The following is a 25,303-nucleotide window of genomic DNA, read 5'->3' as shown; positions in this document are numbered from 1 at the left end:
TGTGATGTCACACAAGTGCTCCCCACTGATCTGCTATTGATGACCCTTCGTTCCTTTGCTGTCCGCAGTACTGAGTGGCGCTTCCCCTCCGGTCCAGAATTTGCCTGCTCCGCGGTCTCGGCGCCATGATTGAGGTTGTTGCCAAGCTGGTCCGAGGCCCGGTCTTCTTAGCTGGAGAGATCCTGGAGTGCGTCGTCACCTTCACCAACCCACTGTCTGCGCTCTCCACCTCTGCTAGCAGGTACGTTCTCGCTGTTGTCTCTGTACCTAGACCAGCTCTCAACGATCACCTCTTTAACTCATTAGGCTTCTTATTGACTCCGTGACCCAAACATTTGCAAGCCCCCTTATGATGGCGTCAAGCTAACACTAGCATCTGTGGCTTAATAAACATGGATGTGCCAAAAGTCATGGGACGGGCAATAACATCGGACTCCTTTAGCACAAGGAAGTTCTGCAGCTCCACGTGGCATTGATTCCACAAGTGGACGGAAGAAGTCTGGAAGGATGTGGATAGCCCTCGTAGCTACGTAGGATCTCCGCTGTGAATGGACCTCTACACCACATCCCATAAGTGCTTGGTTGGGCTGCCGGGACTCTCCATAGTGCTCCTTGCATCAGTTTTGGACAACTTGGGCCCAACCACATGGTGCATTATCCTGCTGGAGTATCCCATCATTGTGGGGGACATGAAGTCTACGGAGGGTTACAAATGGTCACCAAGCGGTGAAACGAAGTGGGCAATGACTGGTTTAGGCGGAGCAGTGGACCCAAACCATGCCATGAGAACATCCCGGTCTGCACAGTGCCTTGTTGACCGCTGGGGTCCATGGGGTCTGCGCCACTAACCCTACCATCAGCCCGCTGGCTCCACAGAACACTCAGAGGGGTAATAGAAGTAGTTCTTGCGCTTGTATTACGGATACAAACCCGAACCTTCCGCGGTTCATCAGACTCAGAGTTAAGGAGCTGCTGCTGATCCGCAGGAGGTTCACCTGCTGTGCCCTTAATACGGGGGCACCTGTCTGAAAGTGGCCTCCGTGTAGGTTTACAGGCTTACAAGCACTAGAGGGAGCGGTTAGCGTTCACCCAATATATAATGCACAATGGAGTTTGGTACATTCCCGTGGTTCTGGCGTTTCTTCATCACATGGACATGCCGGTGAGTGCCGCGCGCGGAGTCCATGGTGTTTACACAGGGATCCATCTCATCTTCCCTGTAGTTACAAATTACAATTTTCAGACAATTTCTTTTCTTCTCATCGCTGGCTGATACTAAGTGGTCAGCTATTGTGGGATGGGAAAACAAAGGCACCTGGTGTAATAAGGAGGAAAACCTCATTCATTACCTCATAAAGCTGTGGCGGATCCTGAGTGATGTCATAATCTCCAGTCAGTGCCAAAGATCAGCCATGTACAAAATTGGGGAGCGTGATTGATAAGCGGGCCCGGTACCTTCCCGGTGGATAAGCGGTCCCGGTGGATAAGCGGTCCCGGTACCTTCCCGGTGGATAAGCGGGCCCGGTACCTTCCCGGTGGATAAGCGGGCCCGGTACCTTCCCGGTGGATAAGCGGGCCCGGTACCTTCCCGGTGGATAAGCGGGCCCGCTACCTTCCCGGTGGATAAGCGGGCCCGCTACCTTCCCGGTGGATAAGCGGGCCCGGTACCTTCCCGGTGGATAAGCGGGCCCGGTACCTTCCCGGTGGATAAGCGGGCCCGGTACCTTCCCGGTGGATAAGCGGGCCCGGTACCTTCCCGGTGGATAAGCGGGCCCGGTACCTTCCCGGTGGATAAGCGGGCCCGGTACCTTCCCGGTGGATAAGCGGGCCCGGTACCTTCCCGGTGGATAAGCGGGCCCGGTACCTTCCCGGTGGATAAGCGGGCCCGGTACCTTCCCGGTGGATAAGCGGGCCCGGTACCTTCCCGGTGGATAAGCGGGCCCGGTAGCTCCTCGGTGGATAAGCGGGCCCGGTAGCTCCTCGGTGGATAAGCGGGCCCGGTAGCTCCTCGGTGGATAAGCGGGCCCGGTAGCTCCTCGGTGGATAAGCGGGCCCGGTAGCTCCTCGGTGGATAAGCGGGCCCGGTAGCTCCTCGGTGGATAAGCGGGCCCGGTAGCTCCTCGGTGGATAAGCGGGCCCGGTAGCTCCTCGGTGGATAAGCGGGCCCGATACCTTCCTGGTGGATAAGCGGGCCCGGTAGCTCCTCGGTGGATAAGCGGGCCCGGTAGCTCCTCGGTGGATAAGCGGGCCCGGTACCTTCCCGGTGGATAAGCGGGCCCGGTACCTTCCCGGTGGATAAGCGGGCCCGGTAGCTCCTCAGTGGATAAGCGGGCCCGGTACCTTCCCGGTGGATAAGCGGGCCCGGTACCTTCCCGGTGGATAAGCGGGCCCGGTACCTTCCCGGTGGATAAGCGGGCCCGGTACCTTCCCGGTGGATAAGCGGGCCCGGTAGCTCCTCGGTGGATAAGCCTCCCCGGTTCCTTGGAAGTTGAAATCTGCTGTCCAAATTGCAGTGTGACTTGAGACCTCTCCGAATCCACGGCGCACCTCGCATGTGCTGCGGAGTCTCTGCAGGCGGTCTCCACGTGTGGATGAGATTTTGCACGTTTCGGCCTCGTAGTTTGTACTGGAATTACAATTTTTACCATAAATTGCGCTGTGGAAATGAATTTGCGCCTGATATGAATGCACGCAGCGAGGCGCAGGATTACGGGCTTGGTTCCAGGATTCCCGTGGAGCGCTCCATCTGTGTCCGGCGGCCAGCAATAAGCTTGGATGGAGCAGTAGTCCATTTAGTCTACGTGGGAGGTTTCCGCAGACGATCCCTGCACTCCTGGTAGGGTGGGGGGAGGCGGGAACCACTGCTGAGTACTAGGGCCCCGCTTTCTTCACAAGCTCCTTATATTGGACTGGATGCGTAATGCTTGGCCCACCCTGTATTAAATTCATGGCACAGGTTTAACCCCCTCAGTGGAGGGTTTCTTACCCCCCTGTCAGACCCCCCCCCCCCCCAGGGCAGGTTCTTTAACTCCTTCAGTGGCGGGTTTCTTACCCCCCTGTCAGACCCCCCCCCAGGGCAGGTTCTTTAACCCCTTCAGTGGCGTGTTTCTTATCCCCCTGTCAGACCCCCCCCCCCCCCCCCCCCCAGGGCAGGTTCTTTAACCCCTTCAGTGGCGGTTTGCTTACCCCCCCCCCCCCCCGTCAGACCCACCAGCTTCTTTAAATAGGCCAATCATTTAACTTCGACTCATTTTCTAGTCGCGTTCCCAGAGCCATAACTTTCTCATTCTCCCACTGGCACGGCCGTACGAGGACTTGTTTTTTGCAGGACAAGTTGTACTTTTTGATGGCATTGTTTTTGGGTAGATATAATGTATTGCAGAACTTTTGTAAAACAATTTGTAGGGAGATTGGGGGAAAAAAAAGAATTCTGCCATTAGTTTTATGGCGTGCAGAACAAATAGTGTGATGACGTTATTCTCTGAGTCACATGACCCCGGCGATACCAGCTTCATACAGTCTTTTTAGGTTTTGCTATTTTCGTACATTTAAATGCAAACACCAACACCTAACAAGTGAGGCGCATTTATTTTACATATACACAGATCAGACATGACAAGTCAGCATCACACCAGGGATACTACACAATAACCAAATCCATTGGAAGAGGGATTTATTTTTTTTTTTTTCAACACATAATACTGAGCAAAAGGATCATACATAGAAGTGCAGACAAGGGGTTAAAAAGGGGCAGAAACACACAGACTAGAGAGCATTCAACACCTTACGTCTGTTTTATGGGACCTGGATAATAATATAACCATAATCCTCCTCATGGGAGGTTCCTGTCCCGCCCGCTGTACCGGCCTCCTCACCGGGAGTCACACTCTACATATAACCCTCATGGGAGGTTCCTGTCCCGACCCGCTGTACCGGCCTCCTCACCGGGAGTCACACTCTACATATAACCCTCATGGGAGGTTCCTGTCCCGCCCGCTGTACTGGCCTCGTCACCGGGAGTCACACTCTACATATAACCCTCATGGGAGGTTCCTGTCCCGCCCGCTGTACCGGCCTCCTCACCGGGAGTCACACTCTACATATAACCCTCATGGGAGGTTCCTGTCCCGGCCCGCTGTACCGGCCTCCTCACCGGGAGTCACACTCTACATATAACCCTCATGGGAGGTTCCTGTCCCGCCCGCTGTACCAGCCTCCTCACCGGGAGTCATACTCTACATATAACCCTCATGGGAGGTTCCTGTCCCGCCCGCTGTACCAGCCTCCTCACCGGGAGTCGCACTCTACATATAACCCTCATGGGAGGTTCCTGTCCCGCCCGCTGTACCGGCCTCCTCACCGGGAGTCGCACTCTACATATAACCCTCATGGGAGGTTCCTGTCCCGCCCGCTGTACCGGCCTCCTCACAGGGAGTCACACTCTACATATAACCCTCATGGGAGGTTCCTGTCCCGCCCGCTGTACCGGCCTCCTCACCGGGAGTCACACTCTACATATAACCCTCATGGGAGGTTCCTGTCCCGCCCGCTGTACCGGCCTCCTCACCGGGAGTCACACTCTACATATAACCCTCATGGGAGGTTCCTGTCCCGCCCGCTGTACCGGCCTCATCACCGGGAGTCACACTCTACATATAACCCTCATGGGAGGTTCCTGTCCCGCCCGCTGTACCGGCCTCATCACCGGGAGTCACACTCTACATATAACCCTCATGGGAGGTTCCTGTCCCGGCCCGCTGTACCAGCCTCCTCACCGGGAGTCACACTCTACATATAACCCTCATGGGAGGTTCCTGTCCCGCCCGCTGTACCGGCCTCCTCACCGGGAGTCACACTCTACATATAACCCTCATGGGAGGTTCCTGTACCGGCCTCGTCACCGGGAGTCACACTCTACATATAACCCTCCTGGGAGGTTCCTGTCCCGCCCGCTGTACCGGCCTCCTCACCGGGTGTCACACTCTACATATAACCCTCATGGGAGGTTCCTGTCCCGCCCGCTGTACCGGCCTCCTCACCGGGAGTCACACTCTACATATAACCCTCATGGGAGGTTCCTGTCCCGCCCGCTGTACCGGCCTCCTCACCGGGAGTCACACTCTACATATAACCCTCATGGGAGGTTCCTGTCCCGCCCGCTGTACCGGCCTCCTCACCGGGAGTCGCACTCTACATATAACCCTCATGGGAGGTTCCTGTCCCGCCCGCTGTACCGGCCTCCTCACCGGGAGTCACACTCTACATATAACCCTCATGGGAGGTTCCTGTCCCGCCCGCTGTACCAGCCTCCTCACCGGGAGTCACACTCTACATATAACCCTCATGGGAGGTTCCTGTCCCGCCCGCTGTACCGGCCTCCTCACCAGGAGTCACACTCTACATATAACCCTCATGGGAGGTTCCTGTCCCGCCCGCTGTACCGGCCTCCTCACCGGGAGTCACACTCTACATATAACCCTCATGGGAGGTTCCTGTCCCGCCCTCTGTACCGGCCTCCTCACCGGGAGTCACACTCTACATATAACCCTCATGGGAGGTTCCTGTCCCGCCCGCTGTACCGGCCTCCTCACCGGGAGTCACACTCTACTTATAACCCTCATGGGAGGTTCCTGTCCCGCCCGCTGTACCAGCCTCCTGACCGGGAGTCACACTCTACATATAACCCTCATGGGAGGTTCCTGTCCGGCCCCCTGTACCAGCCTCCTGACCGGGAGTCACACTCTACATATAACCCTCATGGGAGGTTCCTGTCCCGCCCGCTGTACCGGCCTCCTCACCGGGAGTCACACTCTACATATAACCCTCATGGGAGGTTCCTGTCCCGCCCGCTGTACCGGCCTCCTCACCGGGAGTCACACTCTACATATAACCCTCATGGGAGGTTCCTGTCCGGCCCCCTGTACCAGCCTCCTCACTGGGAGTCACACTCTACATATAACCCTCATGGGAGGTTCCTGTCCCGCCCGCTGTACCGGCCTCCTCACCGGGAGTCACACTCTACATATAACCCTCATGGGAGGTTCCTGTCCCGCCCGCTGTACCGGCCTCCTCACCGGGAGTCACACTCTACATATAACCCTCATGGGAGGTTCCTGTCCCGCCCGCTGTACCGGCCTCCTCACCGGGAGTCACACTCTACATATAACCCTCATGGGAGGTTCCTGTCCCGCCCGCTGTACCGGCCTCCTCACCGGGAGTCACACTCTACATATAACCCTCATGGGAGGTTCCTGTACCGGCCTCGTCACCAGGAGTCACACTCTACATATAACCCTCATGGGAGGTTCCTGTCACGCCCGCTGTACCGGCCTCCTCACCGGGAGTCACACTCTACATATAACCCTCATGGGAGGTTCCTGTCCCACCCGCTGTACCGGCCTCCTCACCGGGAGTCACACTCTACATATAACCCTCATGGGAGGTTCCTGTCCCGCCCGCTGTACCGGCCTCCTCACCGGGAGTCGCACTCTACATATAACCCTCATGGGAGGTTCCTGTCCCGCCCGCTGTACCGGCCTCCTCACCGGGAGTCGCACTCTACATATAACCCTCATGGGAGGTTCCTGTCCCGCCCGCTGTACCGGCCTCCTCACCGGGAGTCACACTCTACATATAACCCTCATGGGAGGTTCCTGTCCCGCCCGCTGTACCAGCCTCCTCACCGGGAGTCGCACTCTACATATAACCCTCATGGGAGGTTCCTGTCCCGCCCGCTGTACCGGCCTCCTCACAGGGAGTCACACTCTACATATAACCCTCATGGGAGGTTCCTGTCCCGCCCGCTGTACCGGCCTCCTCACCGGGAGTCACACTCTACATATAACCCTCATGGGAGGTTCCTGTCCCGCCCGCTGTACCGGCCTCCTCACCGGGAGTCACACTCTACATATAACCCTCATGGGAGGTTCCTGTCCCGCCCGCTGTACCTGCCTCCTCACCGGGAGTCGCACTCTACATATAACCCTCATGGGAGGTTCCTGTCCCGCCCGCTGTACCGCCCTCCTCACCGGGAGTCACACTCTACATATAACCCTCATGGGAGGTTCCTGTCCCGCCCGCTGTACCGCCTCCTCACCGGGAGTCACACTCTACATATAACCCTCATGGGAGGTTCCTGTCCCGCCCGCTGTACCGGCCTCCTCACCGGGAGTCACACTCTACATATAACCCTCATGGGAGGTTCCTGTCCCGCCCGCTGTACCGGCCTCCTCACCGGGAGTCACACTCTACATATAACCCCCATGGGAGGTTCCTGTCCCGCCCGCTGTACCGGCCTCCTCACCGGGAGTCGCACTCTACATATAACCCTCATGGGAGGTTCCTGTCCCGCCCGCTGTACCGGCCTCCTCACCGGGAGTCACACTCTACATATAACCCTCATGGGAGGTTCCTGTCCCGCCCGCTGTACCGGCCTCCTCACCGGGAGTCACACTCTACATATAACCCTCATGGGAGGTTCCTGTCCCGCCCTCTGTACCGGCCTCCTCACCGGGAGTCACACTCTACATATAACCCTCATGGGAGGTTCCTGTCCCGCCCTCTGTACCGGCCTCCTCACCGGGAGTCACACTCTACATATAACCCTCATGGGAGGTTCCTGTCCCGCCCGCTGTACGGGCCTCCTCACCGGGAGTCACACTCTACATATAACCCTCATGGGAGGTTCCTGTCCCGCCCGCTGTACCGGGCTCATCACCGGGAGTCACACTCTACATATAACCCTCATGGGAGGTTCCTGTCCCGCCCGCTGTACCAGCCTCCTCATCGGGTGTCACACTCTACATATAACCCTCATGGGAGGTTCCTGTCCCGCCCGCTGTATCGGCCTCCTCACCGGGAGTCACACTCTACATATAACCCTCATGGGAGGTTCCTGTCCCGCCCGCTGTACCGGCCTCCTCACCGGGAGTCACACTCTACATATAACCCTCATGGGAGGTTCCTGTCCCGCCCGCTGTACCGGCCTCCTCACCGGGAGTCACACTCTACATATAACCCTCATGGGAGGTTCCTGTACCGCCCGCTGTACCGGCCTCCTCACCGGGTGTCACACTCTACATATAACCCTCATGGGAGGTTCCTGTCCCGCCCTCTGTACCGGCCTCCTCACCGGGAGTCACACTCTACATATAACCCTCATGGGAGGTTCCTGTCCCGCCCGCTGTACCGGCCTCCTCACCGGGAGTCACACTCTACTTATAACCCTCATGGGAGGTTCCTGTCCCGCCCGCTGTACCGGGCTCATCACCGGGAGTCACACTCTACATATAACCCTCATGGGAGGTTCCTGTCCCGCCCGCTGTATCGGCCTCCTCACCGGGAGTCACACTCTACATATAACCCTCATGGGAGGTTCCTGTCCCGCCCGCTGTACCGGGCTCATCACCGGGAGTCACACTCTACATATAACCCTCATGGGAGGTTCCTGTCCCGCCCGCTGTACCGGCCTCCTCACCGGGAGTCACACTCTACATATAACCCTCATGGGAGGTTCCTGTACCGCCCGCTGTACCCGTCTCCTCACCGGGAGTCACACTCTACATATAACCCTCATGGGAGGTTCCTGTCCCGCCCGCTGTATCGGCCTCCTCACCGGGAGTCACACTCTACATATAACCCTCATGGGAGGTTCCTGTCCCGACCCGCTGTACCGGCCTCCTCACCGGGAGTCACACTCTACATATAACCCTCATGGGAGGTTCCTGTCCCGACCCGCTGTACCGGCCTCCTCACCGGGAGTCACACTCTACTTATAACCCTCATGGGAGGTTCCTGTCCCGCCCGCTGTACCGGCCTCCTCACCGGGAGTCACACTCTACATATAACCCTCATGGGAGGTTCCTGTCCCGCCCGCTGTACCGGCCTCCTCACCGGGAGTCACACTCTACATATAACCCCCATGGGAGGTTCCTGTCCCGCCCGCTGTACCGGCCTCCTCACCGGGAGTCGCACTCTACATATAACCCTCATGGGAGGTTCCTGTCCCGCCCGCTGTACCGGCCTCCTCACCGGGAGTCACACTCTACATATAACCCTCATGGGAGGTTCCTGTCCCGCCCGCTGTACCGGCCTCCTCACCGGGAGTCACACTCTACATATAACCCTCATGGGAGGTTCCTGTCCCGCCCTCTGTACCGGCCTCCTCACCGGGAGTCACACTCTACATATAACCCTCATGGGAGGTTCCTGTCCCGCCCTCTGTACCGGCCTCCTCACCGGGAGTCACACTCTACATATAACCCTCATGGGAGGTTCCTGTCCCGCCCGCTGTACGGGCCTCCTCACCGGGAGTCACACTCTACATATAACCCTCATGGGAGGTTCCTGTCCCGCCCGCTGTACCGGGCTCATCACCGGGAGTCACACTCTACATATAACCCTCATGGGAGGTTCCTGTCCCGCCCGCTGTACCAGCCTCCTCATCGGGTGTCACACTCTACATATAACCCTCATGGGAGGTTCCTGTCCCGCCCGCTGTATCGGCCTCCTCACCGGGACTCACACTCTACATATAACCCTCATGGGAGGTTCCTGTCCCGCCCGCTGTACCGGCCTCCTCACCGGGAGTCACACTCTACATATAACCCTCATGGGAGGTTCCTGTCCCGCCCGCTGTACCGGCCTCCTCACCGGGAGTCACACTCTACATATAACCCTCATGGGAGGTTCCTGTACCGCCCGCTGTACCGGCCTCCTCACCGGGTGTCACACTCTACATATAACCCTCATGGGAGGTTCCTGTCCCGCCCTCTGTACCGGCCTCCTCACCGGGAGTCACACTCTACATATAACCCTCATGGGAGGTTCCTGTCCCGCCCGCTGTACCGGCCTCCTCACCGGGAGTCACACTCTACTTATAACCCTCATGGGAGGTTCCTGTCCCGCCCGCTGTACCGGGCTCATCACCGGGAGTCACACTCTACATATAACCCTCATGGGAGGTTCCTGTCCCGCCCGCTGTATCGGCCTCCTCACCGGGAGTCACACTCTACATATAACCCTCATGGGAGGTTCCTGTCCCGCCCGCTGTACCGGGCTCATCACCGGGAGTCACACTCTACATATAACCCTAATGGGAGGTTCCTGTCCCGCCCGCTGTACCGGCCTCCTCACCGGGAGTCACACTCTACATATAACCCTCATGGGAGGTTCCTGTACCGCCCGCTGTACCCGTCTCCTCACCGGGAGTCACACTCTACATATAACCCTCATGGGAGGTTCCTGTCCCGCCCGCTGTATCGGCCTCCTCACCGGGAGTCACACTCTACATATAACCCTCATGGGAGGTTCCTGTCCCGACCCGCTGTACCGGCCTCCTCACCGGGAGTCACACTCTACATATAACCCTCATGGGAGGTTCCTGTCCCGACCCGCTGTACCGGCCTCCTCACCGGGAGTCACACTCTACATATAACCCTCATGGGAGGTTCCTGTCCCGCCCGCTGTACCGGCCTCCTCACCGGGAGTCACACTCTACATATAACCCTCATGGGAGGTTCCTGTCCCGCCCGCTGTACCGGCCTCCTCACCGGGAGTCACACTCTACTTATAACCCTCATGGGAGGTTCCTGTACCGGCCTCCTCACCGGGAGTCACACTCTACTTATAACCCTCATGGGAGGTTCCTGTCCCGCCCGCTGTACCGGCCTCGTCACCGGGAGTCACACTCTACATATAACCCTCATGGGAGGTTCCTGTCCCTCCCGCTGTACCGGCCTCCTCACCGGGAGTCACACTGTACATATAACCCTCATGGGAGGTTCCTGTCCCGCCCGCTGTACCGGCCTCCTCACCGGGAGTCGCACTCTACATACACAGCCTAGCAATCCTTTAGAAGCCTCTCACACACTGAAGACTCTCCAACATCTCGCAGATCTCGGTTCCAGTAAGACTAAAGTATTTCTGAAAGTTACGCATTTCCTCACGCTGATCTCAAGCAAAAACATATCGATTTCACTTTTTTCCTTAAAGGTTTGCTTCTGTGTCGCCGCATTCCAAGAGCCGTAATAATATTATTTCCCGTCGCCGGCGCTCTGGACGGCCGTGTTTATTGCGGGATGAACTCGTCTTCATTTATCTCATTTTAAGGAACACGTAAAATTTGGATCGCTTTTTTATTCCATTGTTTCTAGTGGCAGATTAACAAAACCTGTAATTCTGGCGGTTTTTTATTGTTCTTTTTCCCAGCATTCTCTGGGCAGTATAAATAATAAAGTCATTCTGCCGACCGCTACGATTGTGCCAATACCAAATTGTAAGACTTTTTAAAAATTTTCGCAGCTTTTTTCACAAATGCTCGTTTTCAGTCACCCTGTCTCCCAGAAAAAATGCAATAAAAGTGATCAAAAAGTTGTATGTATTCCGAATTAGCACTAACGGAAACTACAGGACATCCCGCAAAAAACGAGCCCTCACACAACTACGTCGACGGAAAAATAAAAAGGTTATTGCGCACAGAAGATGCAGCAGAAAATAATTTTAAAAAATTAAATGTCTTTAAAAAAAAACCAAAGAACTACAGCAAAAAAAACCTCTACAGGTTCGGTATGGCAGTAATCGCACCGACCCGCAGAATGACGTTATCAGGTCATTTATGTTGCAGTGTGTGCGCCATAGAAAGACGCACCAAAAGATGGCCGAATGTTGGGTTTTTTTTCCATTTTACTCCACTTAGAATTTTTTTCAGTACATTATAGGGTAGTTTAAATAGCATCACTGAAAAATCCAACTCCTCCCCTAAAAAACAACAGGAAGCCTCATACAGCGACGTCGACAAAGGAGTTACGATTTTACTAAAGGGGGAGGAAAAAACGAAAAGGGGGAAAAAAAGAGAGCGTGTAATTAAGGGGTTAAATAATGTACTAACTTCCTCCTCTGGGTGATTACGACGCACGGATACCACAGGTGTAATTTTATTTTAAATTTTTTACAAAGTAAAGGGAGACAAGTGTTATTATTTTAATATTTTTTAACTTTTTTTTAAAATTATTTTTGTCTCTTTAGGGGACTTCCACAGAGACCCATCAGGACCCCCTGATCACATTTCGGGGGTCCAATGGTGACAGACCTTTACATGCTGCAGTCGCATAGACCGCAGCATTTAAAGGGTTAACACAGCAGAGATCGTAGGTTTTTCTCCATTCTCTGCTGTGTAAGAGCTGGTGCCTGGCTCTCCTCTGACAGCCGAGCACCAGCTCTCCCTGCCACAGAGACCACTTCCGGGCATGCCACTTAAGGGGTTAAAGCTCCTGCAATGTAGCAAATGCAGAGAAATCTCTGTTCCCGACTGTTTAACCGCTTCCATGCAATTACGGCATGGAAGCATACGACAGAGGGAGGGTGCTCCCTCTGTCACGCCCCAGGACCCTGCAGTGCGATTATGAGGTGCTGATGGATTACTATGGCAGCAGAAGGTCTGTCGAAGGCCTCCGTGTTCGCCAGGTATCTCAATCCATCAGACCTCGCCTCCAGCAGAGCTCGATGCACAGTACTCTGCATTACTTATGCTAACGATCATCTCTTCTAGTCTCCTTACTGCTGTCAAAAGAAAGTTTAACAAAGTTTATTTCTAAAAAAATCTTCACTAAGAATAAAAAAATCCCTCACAAAACCATTTTTAAATTAAAAAAACAGAAAACCCCCTAAAGGACGTGTAAAGAGTGTCGCTGTAGACGGAGCGACCCCAACTATGATAATCTTCAGCTGTTTACCCAACAGGAGCGGACAGGACACTCGGAGGCCTCCAGCCTTGCGAAGAATTTAGCCCCCATTTAGGCCACGTTCTTAAAAGCCCCGGGTCATCTCCACCTCCCGGAGTGTATCTCGTCCCAAGCCAATCAGATGGTCCATTGGGACTAGCCCATCCCTAAATGGGATGTGGCTATTGGACCATAAGGACTAAACATACCCATTCACAGCTTTATGATAACAAGCTAGTAAATGAGCCACACCAACCTCTCATTGCTGCCTACTTTAACCCCTTAGTGACGGCCCTAAAGACTTTCTACATCCTGCTGTTGCAGGACGTGTATGGAGGGAGATAGCGCCGCTATCTCCCTCCATACAGAGCGGGCGTCAGCTGTTTATTACAGCTGACCCCCGCGGGCCGATTGTGGCTATAAACGGTTTAAATGCCGCTGTCAATTCTATTTATAAAAAAATACAAGTAGTTCAGCAAAAAGAATCCAAGTTTGGTGTGGCAGTAATCGCACCGACCCGCAGAATAAAGTGATTGGGTCATTGCTGTTGCAGTTTGTGCGCCGCAGAAACAGGACGCAGCGAGAGATGGCGGAATGTCGGGTTTGTTTCCATTTCTCTTCGCTTACAATTTTTTAAAAGTTTTCCAGCACATTATATGGTACAATAAATAGCACCATTGAAAACTACAACTCGTCCCGCAAAGAACACCGAGCCGCATACGGCGACGGAGAGATAAAGGAGCCGCGGAGGAGGAAAAAACAAAAATGGAAAAAAGCAAAAAAGCTCAGTCACTAAGGGGTTAATGGATTCCTGTCCCCCGGCACGCATCGTTCCGAGATGAGTCCCCAACCATAATATAAGTAAAAAGGCTGAACTCGGGGTAGTAGCGTTGCCGGGTGACGTGCTGATGTCATGATGCTACGTAGTCGCGTCATATGGGGGCGTGTTACGGCTCGTTCATCAGGCCGCGCATCGCGTCATATAGGGGCCTGTCCCAGCTCATCGATGCACTGACTGCCATGTATAGGATAGAGCATAGACCTCGTCAAGTCCCACCTCTGACATCACAGAGGGGCGTGGTTACGCTCAAAATTAGCATTAGCCCAATCTGGGACAACGTCCATGAATGAATCCCACCGAAGGCGGCACACATTCCCAGCAATGAGTATAAGGCACCACAAATGAAGAATGCTCACCATCGATATACACCCAGAAGATAATGAAGACTTATTACATGTCTGTATCCCTAGGTAAGCTAAGCTCATAATGGGATCATGCCACAGAGGGCACTAACGATGCCTTAACCATCGGGCCATGCTATAGGACGCTAACCAGTAGGGGCATACAAAGAGTTAATGGGTTACATTCGGAGGCGCCCCGTAGAAATCATTGGTTTCTTTCCCGTCGATCTCAGAATGTATTGAGCGATGAGACTCCCTCCACTCCTCTCGGTGTCCAGTCATTCTAAGAGTCCATTCTACCTCCGATAGATTCCGGCCGTGGAACGTGATCACACCTGGATCATTCTAATGTACTGATGGCATATGGTTGGCGAGAGGCGTGTTGTCTCCTCACCGTATATTACCTATACCATGGGCTGCTGAGAAGGCTTTGGCTTTGTGTTCTTGTTTCTATGGTAACGGATGTTACATCACATGAAAGCCTTATGTGTCTAATATATGTGTGTGTAGCTTCTGGCCACAGTGATCTCGGCACACGGAAAAACAAAATGGCGGAGTCTAAGGCGATATTCACAGCCAATGAGAGCAGAGGAGTGATAAAGTCGGCGCAGGATATTCCTGGTGATATGTGGCAGATATCGGGGGATCAATGCCCTTAATAGTCTACAGTTATGAACTGGGGGCCACTTCAGCCCCAATGATGGGGAACGTCCTGGACAACCGAGAGGGGTTGTTCCGGAGATCGCCGATGCTGCGCACAACCTCATACTGGAGAATCGGCCGGCTGCAGGAATAGCCGCCATCATGGGGGTTTATGGTGAACGGGTTTGTGTCATCATCCATGAAGAAGCCATCTGCACAGTGGGTCCCCAAATGTCTGACAACAGATCAGAAAAGCATCAACCTCCCGGTCCATTTGTCAGCGTTTCCAGACTGATGAGAGCTTCCTGGACCGACTGGTCACTATGGATGAGACCTGGATTTATGTGTATGACCCTGAAACCAAGGAGCAGACAGAGAGTGGAGGCCCAGTGGTTGTCAGCCACTAGGGTGATGGCATCTGTGTTCTGGGATAAGGAGGGCATGCTGCTAGTGGACGACCTTCACAATGGTTCCACCATCAATGCAAGGGATTACATTGAACTTTGGGACCAATTGAAGGCAGCTCTGAAGGCCAAAAGGTGCAGCAAGCTGTCCAAAGGAATCTTGTTCCTGCAAGACAACGCCTCCGCTCACACTGCACAAGAGACCGCGGCAAAACTGGTGGAGCTAGGCTTCCAGCTGGTGGACCACCAACCTTATTGACCAGATCCAGCTCCCTCCGACTATCATCTGTTTCCAGAAGAAACACCCCAAGGGGACCAAATCTCACCCCATTCCTGATGCCATGGCTGCTACGGATGACTGGTTTGAGGCACAACCCAAATCTTTCTTTTTGCAAGGCTTACAGAACTTGGAATCCCGATGTAAGAAGTGTGCTGGCATCAGTGGAGAGGATGTGGGAGAAATGGAAAGTGTCATCTTCTATCTGGTTTCTTTCTGGGTAAAGCCAAAGACTTATCAGCACCCCCTCGTATAAACTAGAAGGCGTCTTCTAAATTGCTGTGTTGTCTTGCCCACGTAGTTTTTAGGACATGGGCAAGTTGCAATGAAGACCAGATCTGAACTCCGACAGTTCAGAAATTCATGATGGTTGTCAGATATCCCTGTATGGGCACTCTTGAAAGTCCCCCCTTTTTCAATAGAACTGCATGCCAGGCAGTCAGAGCAGGGGAAAGTGCCCACCGGTTGACTTATTATTCAACCATGTGGAAGACTGTATAGGTTTAAGATGACTCTTGACCACACGATCTCTGATGTGTCCCGCCGAGAATCAACAAAGACCAGATCTCTTCGTTCCACGCAAAAAGAAAATCAGATAAGGCCCTGAGAATTAGAGGCACTTTTAACAATGGGGTGCCACAAATTAGGCAGCTAATTACCAAGTACTGGGGAATTTTGCAGGAGGATGAGGATCTGAAAAGTCTCCTCCCAGAAGTCCCTCTCCTTACCTTTGGAAGAGTCCTGGTTGTTCTTCCATGTAAGTGTTATGGAGGCTGCTAGGCTCTTGGTCTCCTCTCTTACAAGACCCTTCTACCCCTTAGTTTGGGGGTTGGCTGCTGTAGGAAGAGTCCTGGTGGTTCCCCCATGTAACAATTATTTTTTTGCCGCTGCTGGGCTCTTGAGAACTTTCAGGGCAGCAGAAATGTTTTTGCAGCTTCTCCAGATCTTCGCCTCCACACAATCCAGTCTATGAGCTCTACAGGCAGTTCTGTCCTCCTCATGGCTTTGTTTGAGCTCTGATAAGGATTGTGAGCTGTGAGACGTTATATAGATGTGAGGTCATATGTCCAATCAGCTGGATTTCCCCCAGGTGACTCCAATCACGGTGTAGATACAACTTTTTGATAATCAAGAGAGATGGGAGACCTGGAGCTACAAGTGTCATACCAAAGGGTGTGAATACTTGTGTCGCTGCAGAATGGGAGTCTTTCATTTCTTTGAATGTACAGAGATTTCCCCGCTTCTGTTGTCACTTTGTCATTATGGGGTGCTGAGCGCAGAATGAGGGGGACACAAGATGTATAAGGTGAGAGGGTGCGAGGCGTTTTGGATCTGCTGTATGTGCAGGGTGGCACCGTGGCTCTTGATCTATTTGATCTAAGGTTTTTTATTGACTTTGATATAAAGTTGCCTGAGGGTGGCGCTGCACACATGGCTAGTGAAATCTATGGTGCGGCCTTGCGTGGGCCTCGGCGGTCTGAGCTCTTGTTCATGTAGGGGATTACGGTATATTTTGGCGCTGTAACCCCCTTACTCTTGCAGTGAGACTCTCGCTTGGGCCAGCGCACAGATACACTGCCAGTTTCATGCTAGTGACAGCAGGGTGCAGCTCCCGGCCAGCGAGGAGCCCCGGCAGGACGTGCAGGCGGAGAATGAGACCGTCTTCATTCCTAATAGAGGTGTGTATGATACTCCGTGTCCCCTGTGGCGCCCCCTGCTGCCTCCCTGACCACTTCCTTCCTTTCTAGGTGAGAGGGGGCAGTGCATCCTTTCTACTCCTCCCAAAATCTTGTTTTGTGACCTGCGACTGGACCCCGGAGAGACCAAATCATGTAAGCATGGCATCCCCTCTGGTTGGGTAAGGTTCTGGAGAGCGTCCCAGCTCCCCCTGTAGATGACACTTGGCGTTTCTCTTCTTTCAGATTCCTACAGTGAGACGCTGCCCCTCTCGGCTCCGCCATCCTTCAGGGGGCAGTCGGTTAAATATGTTTATAAGTTGACTATTGGCTGCCAGAGAGTGAACTGCCCCATCCAGCTGCTGCGGCTTCCGTTCCGCGTCCTGTTACTGCATGGTAAGAAGTGGGGCCGCCCTCGGTAGAAGCGTACGCTGCAGCCGACCCTCACGTGCCCACTCAGGGGTTTTGCTGGGAGTGTTTCAGAGTCTGCTTTTCATTCTTGTCACTGTCAGTGCCCTCCTTGGTTCCTATTACCTGGTCAGGTGTGACCGCCATGGGCATCAGCTGATTGTTGGGCGGCTTTACCGCAGAGCACATGACAGAAATCATGATGTGGCAACAGCCCTGCTACACCCCATAAGCTTAGTGCGAGGCCTCTAGTGCTTACAGGGGCCTTTAAAATCCACCCTGTGGTCTTGGACAAAGATGGCCGCCCTACATCTCTGACTATGTAGCGGTAGTCTAAAGCACTCAGATGAGCAGGGCCAACCAATGGGAGCAGGCCGCAGTGCCTTAAGGCCCTTCACACGGGGCGGATATCACGCATAATCCGTTCAAACAAAAATGCACAACAATACTTATGTCTAAATGCAAAAACACTGTTTGCTACTTGTCTCCTTACAACCAGCATGAAAATCCTGGCTGGATGAGGCGATTCTCACTGCGTGTAAACGCTCTCCACTCAGCACTTTACATGTCTAACAACTACACCGCCAGCCGCTCGTGCCGTGTAAAGCCCGCATTAGACTACCCCTGCACAGCGTGCGTCAGGTGCCGCCATCTTGCTTTGTGCAGGACTGGAGGGTCGCTTTATAACTCCTCTGCCCCATTATAAGATCTGCCCTGCCCCTCGCCCGGTGCCTCCGATACCATATAGGCACTCATCAGGTCTTCATCTCTCAGCTCTGCAGGGTTTCCAGCCATTACAAGAAGATGAAGTGGCTCCTTCGAATCCTTTCCTGGACGATGATGAAATCTGTAAGAAAGACTCAAGACTCCTGGATTCGGCAGTGGAGATCCTCATGAGCGTGACCTCCCGAAGAACCTTACGTGGGTGGATATGGTTGTGGGAGCTGCGCCGGCGGTGGTGCTGATGTTGGGAGGTTATCTGACCATGTCTGTCCTCTTTTATTCCGCAGACCAGTTTAACATCAGTAACACGCGCGGCCGGGTCGGCACTTTCTGTATTTTTAAGACCGTGTACAAGATCGGAGAGGACGTTATCGGCACGTTTAATTTTTCCGATGGTGAAATTCCCTGTTTACAGGTGAGAAGAGGCCCCCTAATCGTGAAACCAGTAGTACTTCGCATACCCCACCATAGCCTCCTCCTCCCTAGTAGCTGCTCCTTCCTCCTCTCCCCCAATAGCTTCTGCCCTCACTCCCTCTTCCGCTATTCTACCCTCCCCCCCCCCCCAAAGCTTCAGCTCTCACTCCCCTTTCCTCGGCTTCTTCCCACCCCTTCCCCATTGCTTCGACTCTCACCCCCTAGCTCCCTCTTCCTCCTTCCCCCGTACCTTCTGCCCTTGCTCCCTCTCCTTCCTGCCCCTGTACCTTCGGCCCACGCTCCCTCTTCCTCTTCCCCACCCCGTACCTTTTGGCCCTTGCTCCCTCTCCCTTATTCCCCCATACCTTTTGGCCCAGCTCCCTCTCCCTTCTTCCCCCGTACCTTCGGCCCTCGCTCCCTCTCCTTCCTTCCCCCGTACCTTTTGGCCCTCGCTCCTTCTTCCTCCTCCCCCCCCCCCCCGTACCTTTTGGCCCTCGCTCCTTCTTCCTCCTCGCCCCCCCCCCGTACCTTTAGCCCTCGCTCCCTCTTCCTCCTCCCCCCCGTACCTTTAGCCCTCGCTCCCTCTTCCTCCTCCCCCCCCCCCCCGTAACCTTGGCCCTCGCTCCCTCTACCACCTTCCCCCGTACCTTTTAGCCCTCGCTCCTTCTCCCTCCAACCCCCCCCCCATACCTTCGGCCCTCGCTCCTTCTTCCTCCTCCCCCCCCCCATACCTTCGGCCCTCGCTCCTTCTTCCTGCTTCCCCCCTTACCTTCGGCCCTCGCTCCTTCTTCCTCCTTCCCCCCTTACCTTCGGCCCTCGCTTCTTCTTCCTCCTTCCCCCGTACCTTCGACCCTCGCTCCTTCTTCCTCCTTCCCCCCCGTACCTTCGGCCCTCGCTCCTTCTTCCTCCTTCCCCCCTGTACCTTCGGCCCTCGCTCCTTCTTCCTCCTTCCCCCCCGTACCTTCGGCCCTCGCTCCTTCTTCCTGCTTTCCCCCCGTACCTTCGGCCCTCGCTCCTTCTTCCTCCTTCCCCCCCTGTACCTTCGGCCCTCGCTCCTTCTTCCTGCTCTCCCCCCTTCCCTTCGGCCCTCGCGCCTTCTTCCTGCTTTCCCCCCTTCCCTTCGGCCCTCGTGCCTTCTTCCTGCTTTCCCCCCTTCCCTTCGGCCCTCGCTCCTTCTTCCTGCTTTCCCCCCTTCCCTTCGGCCCTCGCGCCTTCTTCCTGCTTTCCCCCCTTCCCTTCGGCCCTCGCTCCTTCTTCCTGCTTTCCCCCCTTCCCTTCGGCCCTCGCTCCTTCTTCCTGCTTTCCCCCCTTCCCTTCGGCCCTCGCTCCTTCTTCCTCCTTTCCCCCCTTCCCTTCGGCCCTCGCTCCTTCTTCCTCCTTTCCCCCCTTCCCTTCGGCCCTCGCTCCTTCTTCCTCCTTTCCCCATACCTTCGGCCCTCGCTCCTTCTTCCTCCTTTCCCCGTACCTTCGGCCCTCGCTCCTTCTTCCTCCTTTCCCCGTACCTTCGGCCCTCGCTCCTTCTTCCTCCTTTCCCCGTACCTTCGGCCCTCGCTCCTTCTTCCTCCTTTCCCCGTACCTTCGGCCCTCGCTCCTTCTTCCTCCTTTCCCTGTACCTTCGGCCCTCGCTCCTTCTTCCTCCTTTCCCCGTACCTTCGGCCCTCGCTCCTTCTTCCTCCTTTCCCCGTACCTTCGGCCCTCGCTCCTTCTTCCTGCTTTCCCTCCGTACCTTCGGCCCTCGCTCCTTCTTCCTGCTTTCCCTCCGTACCTACGGCCCTCGCTCCTTCTTCCTCCTTCCCCCCCGTACCTTTGGCCCTCGCTCCTTCTTCCCCCCCGTACCTTCGGTCCTTGCTCCGTCTTCCTCTTTCCCCCCGTACCTTCGGCCCTCGCTCCGTCTTCCTCTTTCCCCCCGTACCTTCGGCCCTCGCTCCGTCTTCCTCTTTCCCCCGTACCTTCGGCCCTCGCTCTGTCTTCCTCCTTCCCCCTTCCCCCGTACCTTCGGCCCTCGCTCCTTCTTCCTCCTTCTCCCACCCCCCCCCCCCCGTACCTTCGGCCCTCGCTCCTTCTTCGTCTTTCCCCCCCGTACCTTCGGCCCTCGCTCCTTCTTCCTCCTTCCCCCGTACCTTCGGCCCTCGCTCCTTCTTCCTCCTTCCCCCCCGTACCTTCGGCCCTTGCTCCTTCTTCCTCCTTCCCCCCCATACCTTCGGCCCTTGCTCCTTCTTCCTCCTTCCCCCCCGTACCTTCGGCCCTCGCTCCTTCTTCCTCCTTCCCCCCCGTACCTTCGGCCCTCGCTCCTTCTTCCTCCTTCCCCCCCCCCCCCGTACCTTCGGCCCTCGCTCCTTCTTCGTCTTTCCCCCCGTACCTTCGGCCCTCGCTCCTTCTTCGTCTTTCCCCCCGTACCTTCGGCCCTCGCTCCTTCTTCGTCCTTCCCCCCGTACCTTCGGCCCTCGCTCCTTCTTCGTCCTTCCCCCGTCCCTTCGGCCCTCGCTCCTTCTTCCTCCTTCCCCCCGTCCCTTCGGCCCTCGCTCCTTCTTCCTCCTTCCCCCCGTCCCTTCGGCCCTCGCTCCTTCTTCCTCCTTCCCCCCGTCCCTTCGGCCCTCGCTCCTTCTTCCTCCTCCCCCCCTCGCTCCTTCTTCCTCCTTCCCCCCGTACCTTCGGCCCTCGCTCCTTCCTCCTCCTTCCCCCCCCCCCCCCCCGTACCTTCGGCCCTCGCTCCTTCTTCCTCCTTCCCCCTCCCCCCCCCCCCGTACCTTCGGCCCTCGCTCCTTCTTCCTCCTTCCCCCGTCCCTTCGGCCCTCGCTCCTTCTTCCTCCTTCCCCCCGTCCCTTCGGCCCTCGCTCCTTCTTCCTCCTTCCCCCCGTCCCTTCGGCCCTCGCTCCTTCTTCCTCCTTCCCCCCCCCCCGTACCTTCGGCCCTCGCTCCTTCTTCCTCCTTCCCCCCCCCCCCCCCCCGTACCTTCGGCCCTCGCTCCTTCTTCCTCCTCCCCCCCCCCCCCCCGTACCTTCGGCCCTCGCTCCTTCTTCCTCCTTCCCCCGTCCCTTCGGCCCTCGCTCCTTCTTCCTCCTTCCCCTGTACCTTCGGCCCTCCCTCCTTCTTCGTCTTTCCCCCTGTACCTTCGGCCCTCGCTCCTTCTTCCTCCTTCCCCCGTCCCTTCGGCCCTCGCTCCTTCTTCCTCCTTCCCCCGTCCCTTCGGCCCTCGCTCCTTCTTCCTCCTTCCCCCCGTACCTTCGGCCCTCGCTCCTTCTTCGTCTTTCCCCCTGTACCTTCGGCCCTCGCTCCTTCTTCGTCTTTCCCCCTGTACCTTCGGCCCTCGCTCCTTCTTCCTCCTTCCCCCGTCCCTTCGGCCCTCGCTCCTTCTTCCTCCTTCCCCCGTCCCTTCGGCCCTCGCTCCTTCTTCCTCCTTCCCCCCTCGCTCCTTCTTCCTCCTTCCCCCCGTACCTTCGGCCCTCGCTCCTTCTTCCTCCTTCCCCCCCCCCGTACCTTCGGCCCTCGCTCCTTCTTCCTCCTTCCCCCTCCCCCCCCCCGTACCTTCGGCCCTCGCTCCTTCTTCCTCCTTCCCCCGTCCCTTCGGCCCTCGCTCCTTCTTCCTCCTTTCCCCCGTCCCTTCGGCCCTCGCTCCTTCTTCCTCCTTCCCCCCGTCCCTTCGGCCCTCGCTCCTTCTTCCTCCTTCCCCCCCCCCCCCGTACCTTCGGCCCTCGCTCCTTCTTCCTCCTTCCCCCCCCCCCCCCCGTACCTTCGGCCCTCGCTCCTTCTTCCTCCTTCCCCCGTCCCTTCGGCCCTCGCTCCTTCTTCCTCCTTCCCCTGTACCTTCGGCCCTCCCTCCTTCTTCGTCTTTCCCCCTGTACCTTCGGCCCTCGCTCCTTCTTCCTCCTTCCCCCGTCCCTTCGGCCCTCGCTCCTTCTTCCTCCTTCCCCCGTCCCTTCGGCCCTCGCTCCTTCTTCCTCCTTCCCCCCGTACCTTCGGCCCTCGCTCCTTCTTCCTCCTTCCCCCCGTACCTTCGGCCCTCGCTCCTTCTTCCTCCTTCCCCCGTCCCTTCGGCCCTCGCTCCTTCTTCCTCCTTCCCCCGTCCCTTCGGCCCTCGCTCCTTCTTCCTCCTTCCCCCGTCCCTTCGGCCCTCGCTCCTTCTTCCTCCTTCCCCCCGTACCTTCGGCCGTCGCTCCTTCTTTGTCTTTCGCCCTGTACCTTCGGCCCTCGCTCCTTCTTCGTCTTTCCCCCTGTACCTTCGGCCCTCGCTCCTTCTTCGTCTTTCCCCCCGTACCTTCGGCCCTCGCTCCTTCTTCGTCTTTCCCCCCGTACCTTCGGCCCTCGCTCCTTCTTCCTCCTTCCCCCGTCCCTTCGGCCCTCGCTCCTTCTTCCTCCTTCCCCCGTCCCTTCGGCCCTCGCTCCTTCTTCCTCCTTCCCCCGTACCTTCGGCCCTCGCTCCTTCTTCCTCCTTCCCCCCCGTCCCTTCGGCCCTCGCTCCTTCTTCGTCTTTCCCCCCGTACCTTCGGCCCTCGCTCCTTCTTCGTCTTTCCCCCTGTACCTTCGGCGCTCGCTCCTTCTTCCTCCTTCCCCCGTCCCTTCGGCCCTCGCTCCTTCTTCCTCCTTCCCCCGTACCTTCGGCCCTCGCTTCTTCTTCCTCCTTCCCCCGTACCTTCGGCCCTCGCTCCTTCTTCCTCCTTCCCCCTGTACCTTCGGCCCTCGCTCCTTCTTCCTCCTTCCCCCGTCCCTTTTCGGCCCTCGCTCCTTCTTCCTCCTTCCCCCGTCCCTTCGACCCTCGCTCCTTCTTCCTCCTTCCCCCGTCCCTTCGGCCCTCGCTCCTTCTTCCTCCTCCCCCCCCCCCTTCCCCCGTACCTTCGGCCCGCGCTCCTTCTTCCTCCTTCCGCCCCCCCCCCCCCCGTACCTTTGGCCCGCGCTCCTTCTTCCTCCTTCCCCCTGTACCTTCGGCCCGCGCTCCTTCTTCTTCCTTCCCCCTGTACCTTCGGCCCTCGCTCCTTCTATCTCCTTCCCCCGTCCCTTCGGCCCTCGCTCCTTCTTCCTCCTTCCCCCGTCCCTTCCGCCCTCGCTCCTTCTTCCTCCTTCCCCCCGTCCCTTCGGCCCTCACTGTCTGTGGTGCTTTTGCCTTTGCAGTATTCGGTGTCCCTGCAGACGGAGGAGAGCGTGCAGGAGGAGTACAGACGCTCCCGCGGACAGCCGGTGTCCATCAGCTCGCATGCTCAGCATCATGAGTCCTGTTTGCATACCGCCAGCAGTAACTTTAGCCTCCCTGTGCCTCTCAGCTCCTGCCCGGCTTCAGCACTAATATTGGTGAGTGCGGCTGCAGTGCATTCTGGGATCTGTAGTGATGCTGAGAAGCTCCAGTGCAAAAATAACCCGCACAAAAGCCGTGCGGAGGTTGACTTGCAGCAGAGAATTCAAGTCTGCGACATGTCAATGTTATCGCCGGCTCCGCTGCGGAGTTCTTCCTCCTCCCCCCAATGAGGGGTGAATTCTGCACAGAGATTTGCAATGAAATCTGCTTCAAAAGCTGCCAAAATGGTCCAGGAAGGATGGGGGGGGGGGGGCCGTACAGCGTAGTGGCGGCTACTCATCGGCAGGATAACTAATATGTGAATGGTTCTGATTATATACACAGTCCTGTCTCTCCGGGGTGAGGAGTATTATTCAGTAGGATTAGGAATAAGACTTGGAAGGCATCAGCTACTCCGAACGCCCCGGATGAAGCCCCGTGGAGGCCCTCGTCTCACCGCTCTTCTATGTTTCAGGCCGCCGGCGTTTCTCAGGACTTTGGAATTTGTCAGATGAGGTTTTGTCACTTGGAGAAACTATTGTGGAGGAACCGCAGCAGATTGATGCAGAAGTGGGCTTGTGTGATGGAGGGAGGTAGCCGTGCAACTTGTGTAGATGGTGCGAGGCGCAGGGTTCAGCACGGAAAGCAACGCACCCCTAGGCAAGTTGACTAAAAGAAGTCTTTGCTGTCCATAGTAACCAATCACAGCGCAGTTGTTACCATGCGGCGGTTGCGGGTCCTCCCGAAGCGGCAGTGTGCAGGGTCCCCCAGTCAGGGTGTGTCCCCCCGGCTAGTTGTCTAGCTGCCGGGGGCACGGGTGCCTGGCCGGCGTGGTGCTGGTGGCATGCACACCTGTGAGTGCAGCTGCCGTACACGAGCCCCCTTTTATTATGTTCTGTTGGGAGTTGGCCGTCTCCCGCTCTCTGCCCCGGGGCGGAGGCTTTTGTGTGAAGGTCGGACAGAGACTTGCAATCACTGCCAGTTATTGGTTTCTCTCGGTGTGCTAGCTAGTCTGCCTCTGTTGGTCTCCTGCCTCTGTCATCTTGTCTGCTATACTTTGCTATTGCCCGCCTGGTTTTTCCATCTGCCTCAGGTCTGCTTAGTATTGTTCGTGTTGGTTATTTACATCTGCCTATTCTGTCGGTATTCTACCCTTTCCATCCAGGTATGCCAGCGTCCCTTTTTCGGTCCCCAGTTAAAGTAGGGACTGCCGCCCAGTTGCCCGCCTGGGGTTAGCCAGGAGTGGAGGCAAGCAGGCAGGGACAGGGGTTGTGGGTGAGATCTAGGGCACCCCGGCTGGCGTATCATAGGTAGTATACCGTAACAGCAGTGTTCATTTTGTGTCCGTAGTATAAGAAATGAAAGCTGTGCGGTCATTGGTTTCTATGGACAACGATGATAATCTCTTATATGGCTTTCATAATCGTGTGATGCCGGACTATTCCGTGGCGCCCTCTAGGTGTTATGCTGCTGTTTGCACCCTGTTTCATGTCTATAGGCCAGATTCCCATTTTTCTACCGTTTGCAATCCCAAGTTGCTTGCTGTAGCAAACCTAGCATTCTGCCAGTAGTTCCCTGTCCTGACTTCCTTG

At 56.3% G+C, this 25,303-nt stretch overlaps 1 protein-coding gene across 1 annotated transcript in view; it reads left to right on the top strand.

The window, feature by feature from the left end:
* Positions 1-25,303, top strand: part of RGP1 (RGP1 homolog, RAB6A GEF complex partner 1) — a 39,510-nt gene that overhangs the window by 12,286 nt on the left and 1,921 nt on the right. The window contains 8 exon segments of the mRNA XM_066602184.1: positions 69-241; positions 16,767-16,903; positions 16,973-17,056; positions 17,147-17,296; positions 18,083-18,229; positions 18,319-18,446; positions 23,552-23,702; positions 23,705-23,728. Of these exon segments, the coding sequence (XP_066458281.1) occupies positions 126-241; positions 16,767-16,903; positions 16,973-17,056; positions 17,147-17,296; positions 18,083-18,229; positions 18,319-18,446; positions 23,552-23,702; positions 23,705-23,728 (937 nt within the window). The 5' untranslated portion in view covers positions 69-125.

This window comes from Eleutherodactylus coqui, chromosome 5, assembly GCF_035609145.1.
Source record: "Eleutherodactylus coqui strain aEleCoq1 chromosome 5, aEleCoq1.hap1, whole genome shotgun sequence".
Classification (NCBI taxonomy): domain Eukaryota; kingdom Metazoa; phylum Chordata; class Amphibia; order Anura; family Eleutherodactylidae; genus Eleutherodactylus; species Eleutherodactylus coqui.
This window is presented reverse-complemented; position numbering and strand designations above follow the sequence as displayed.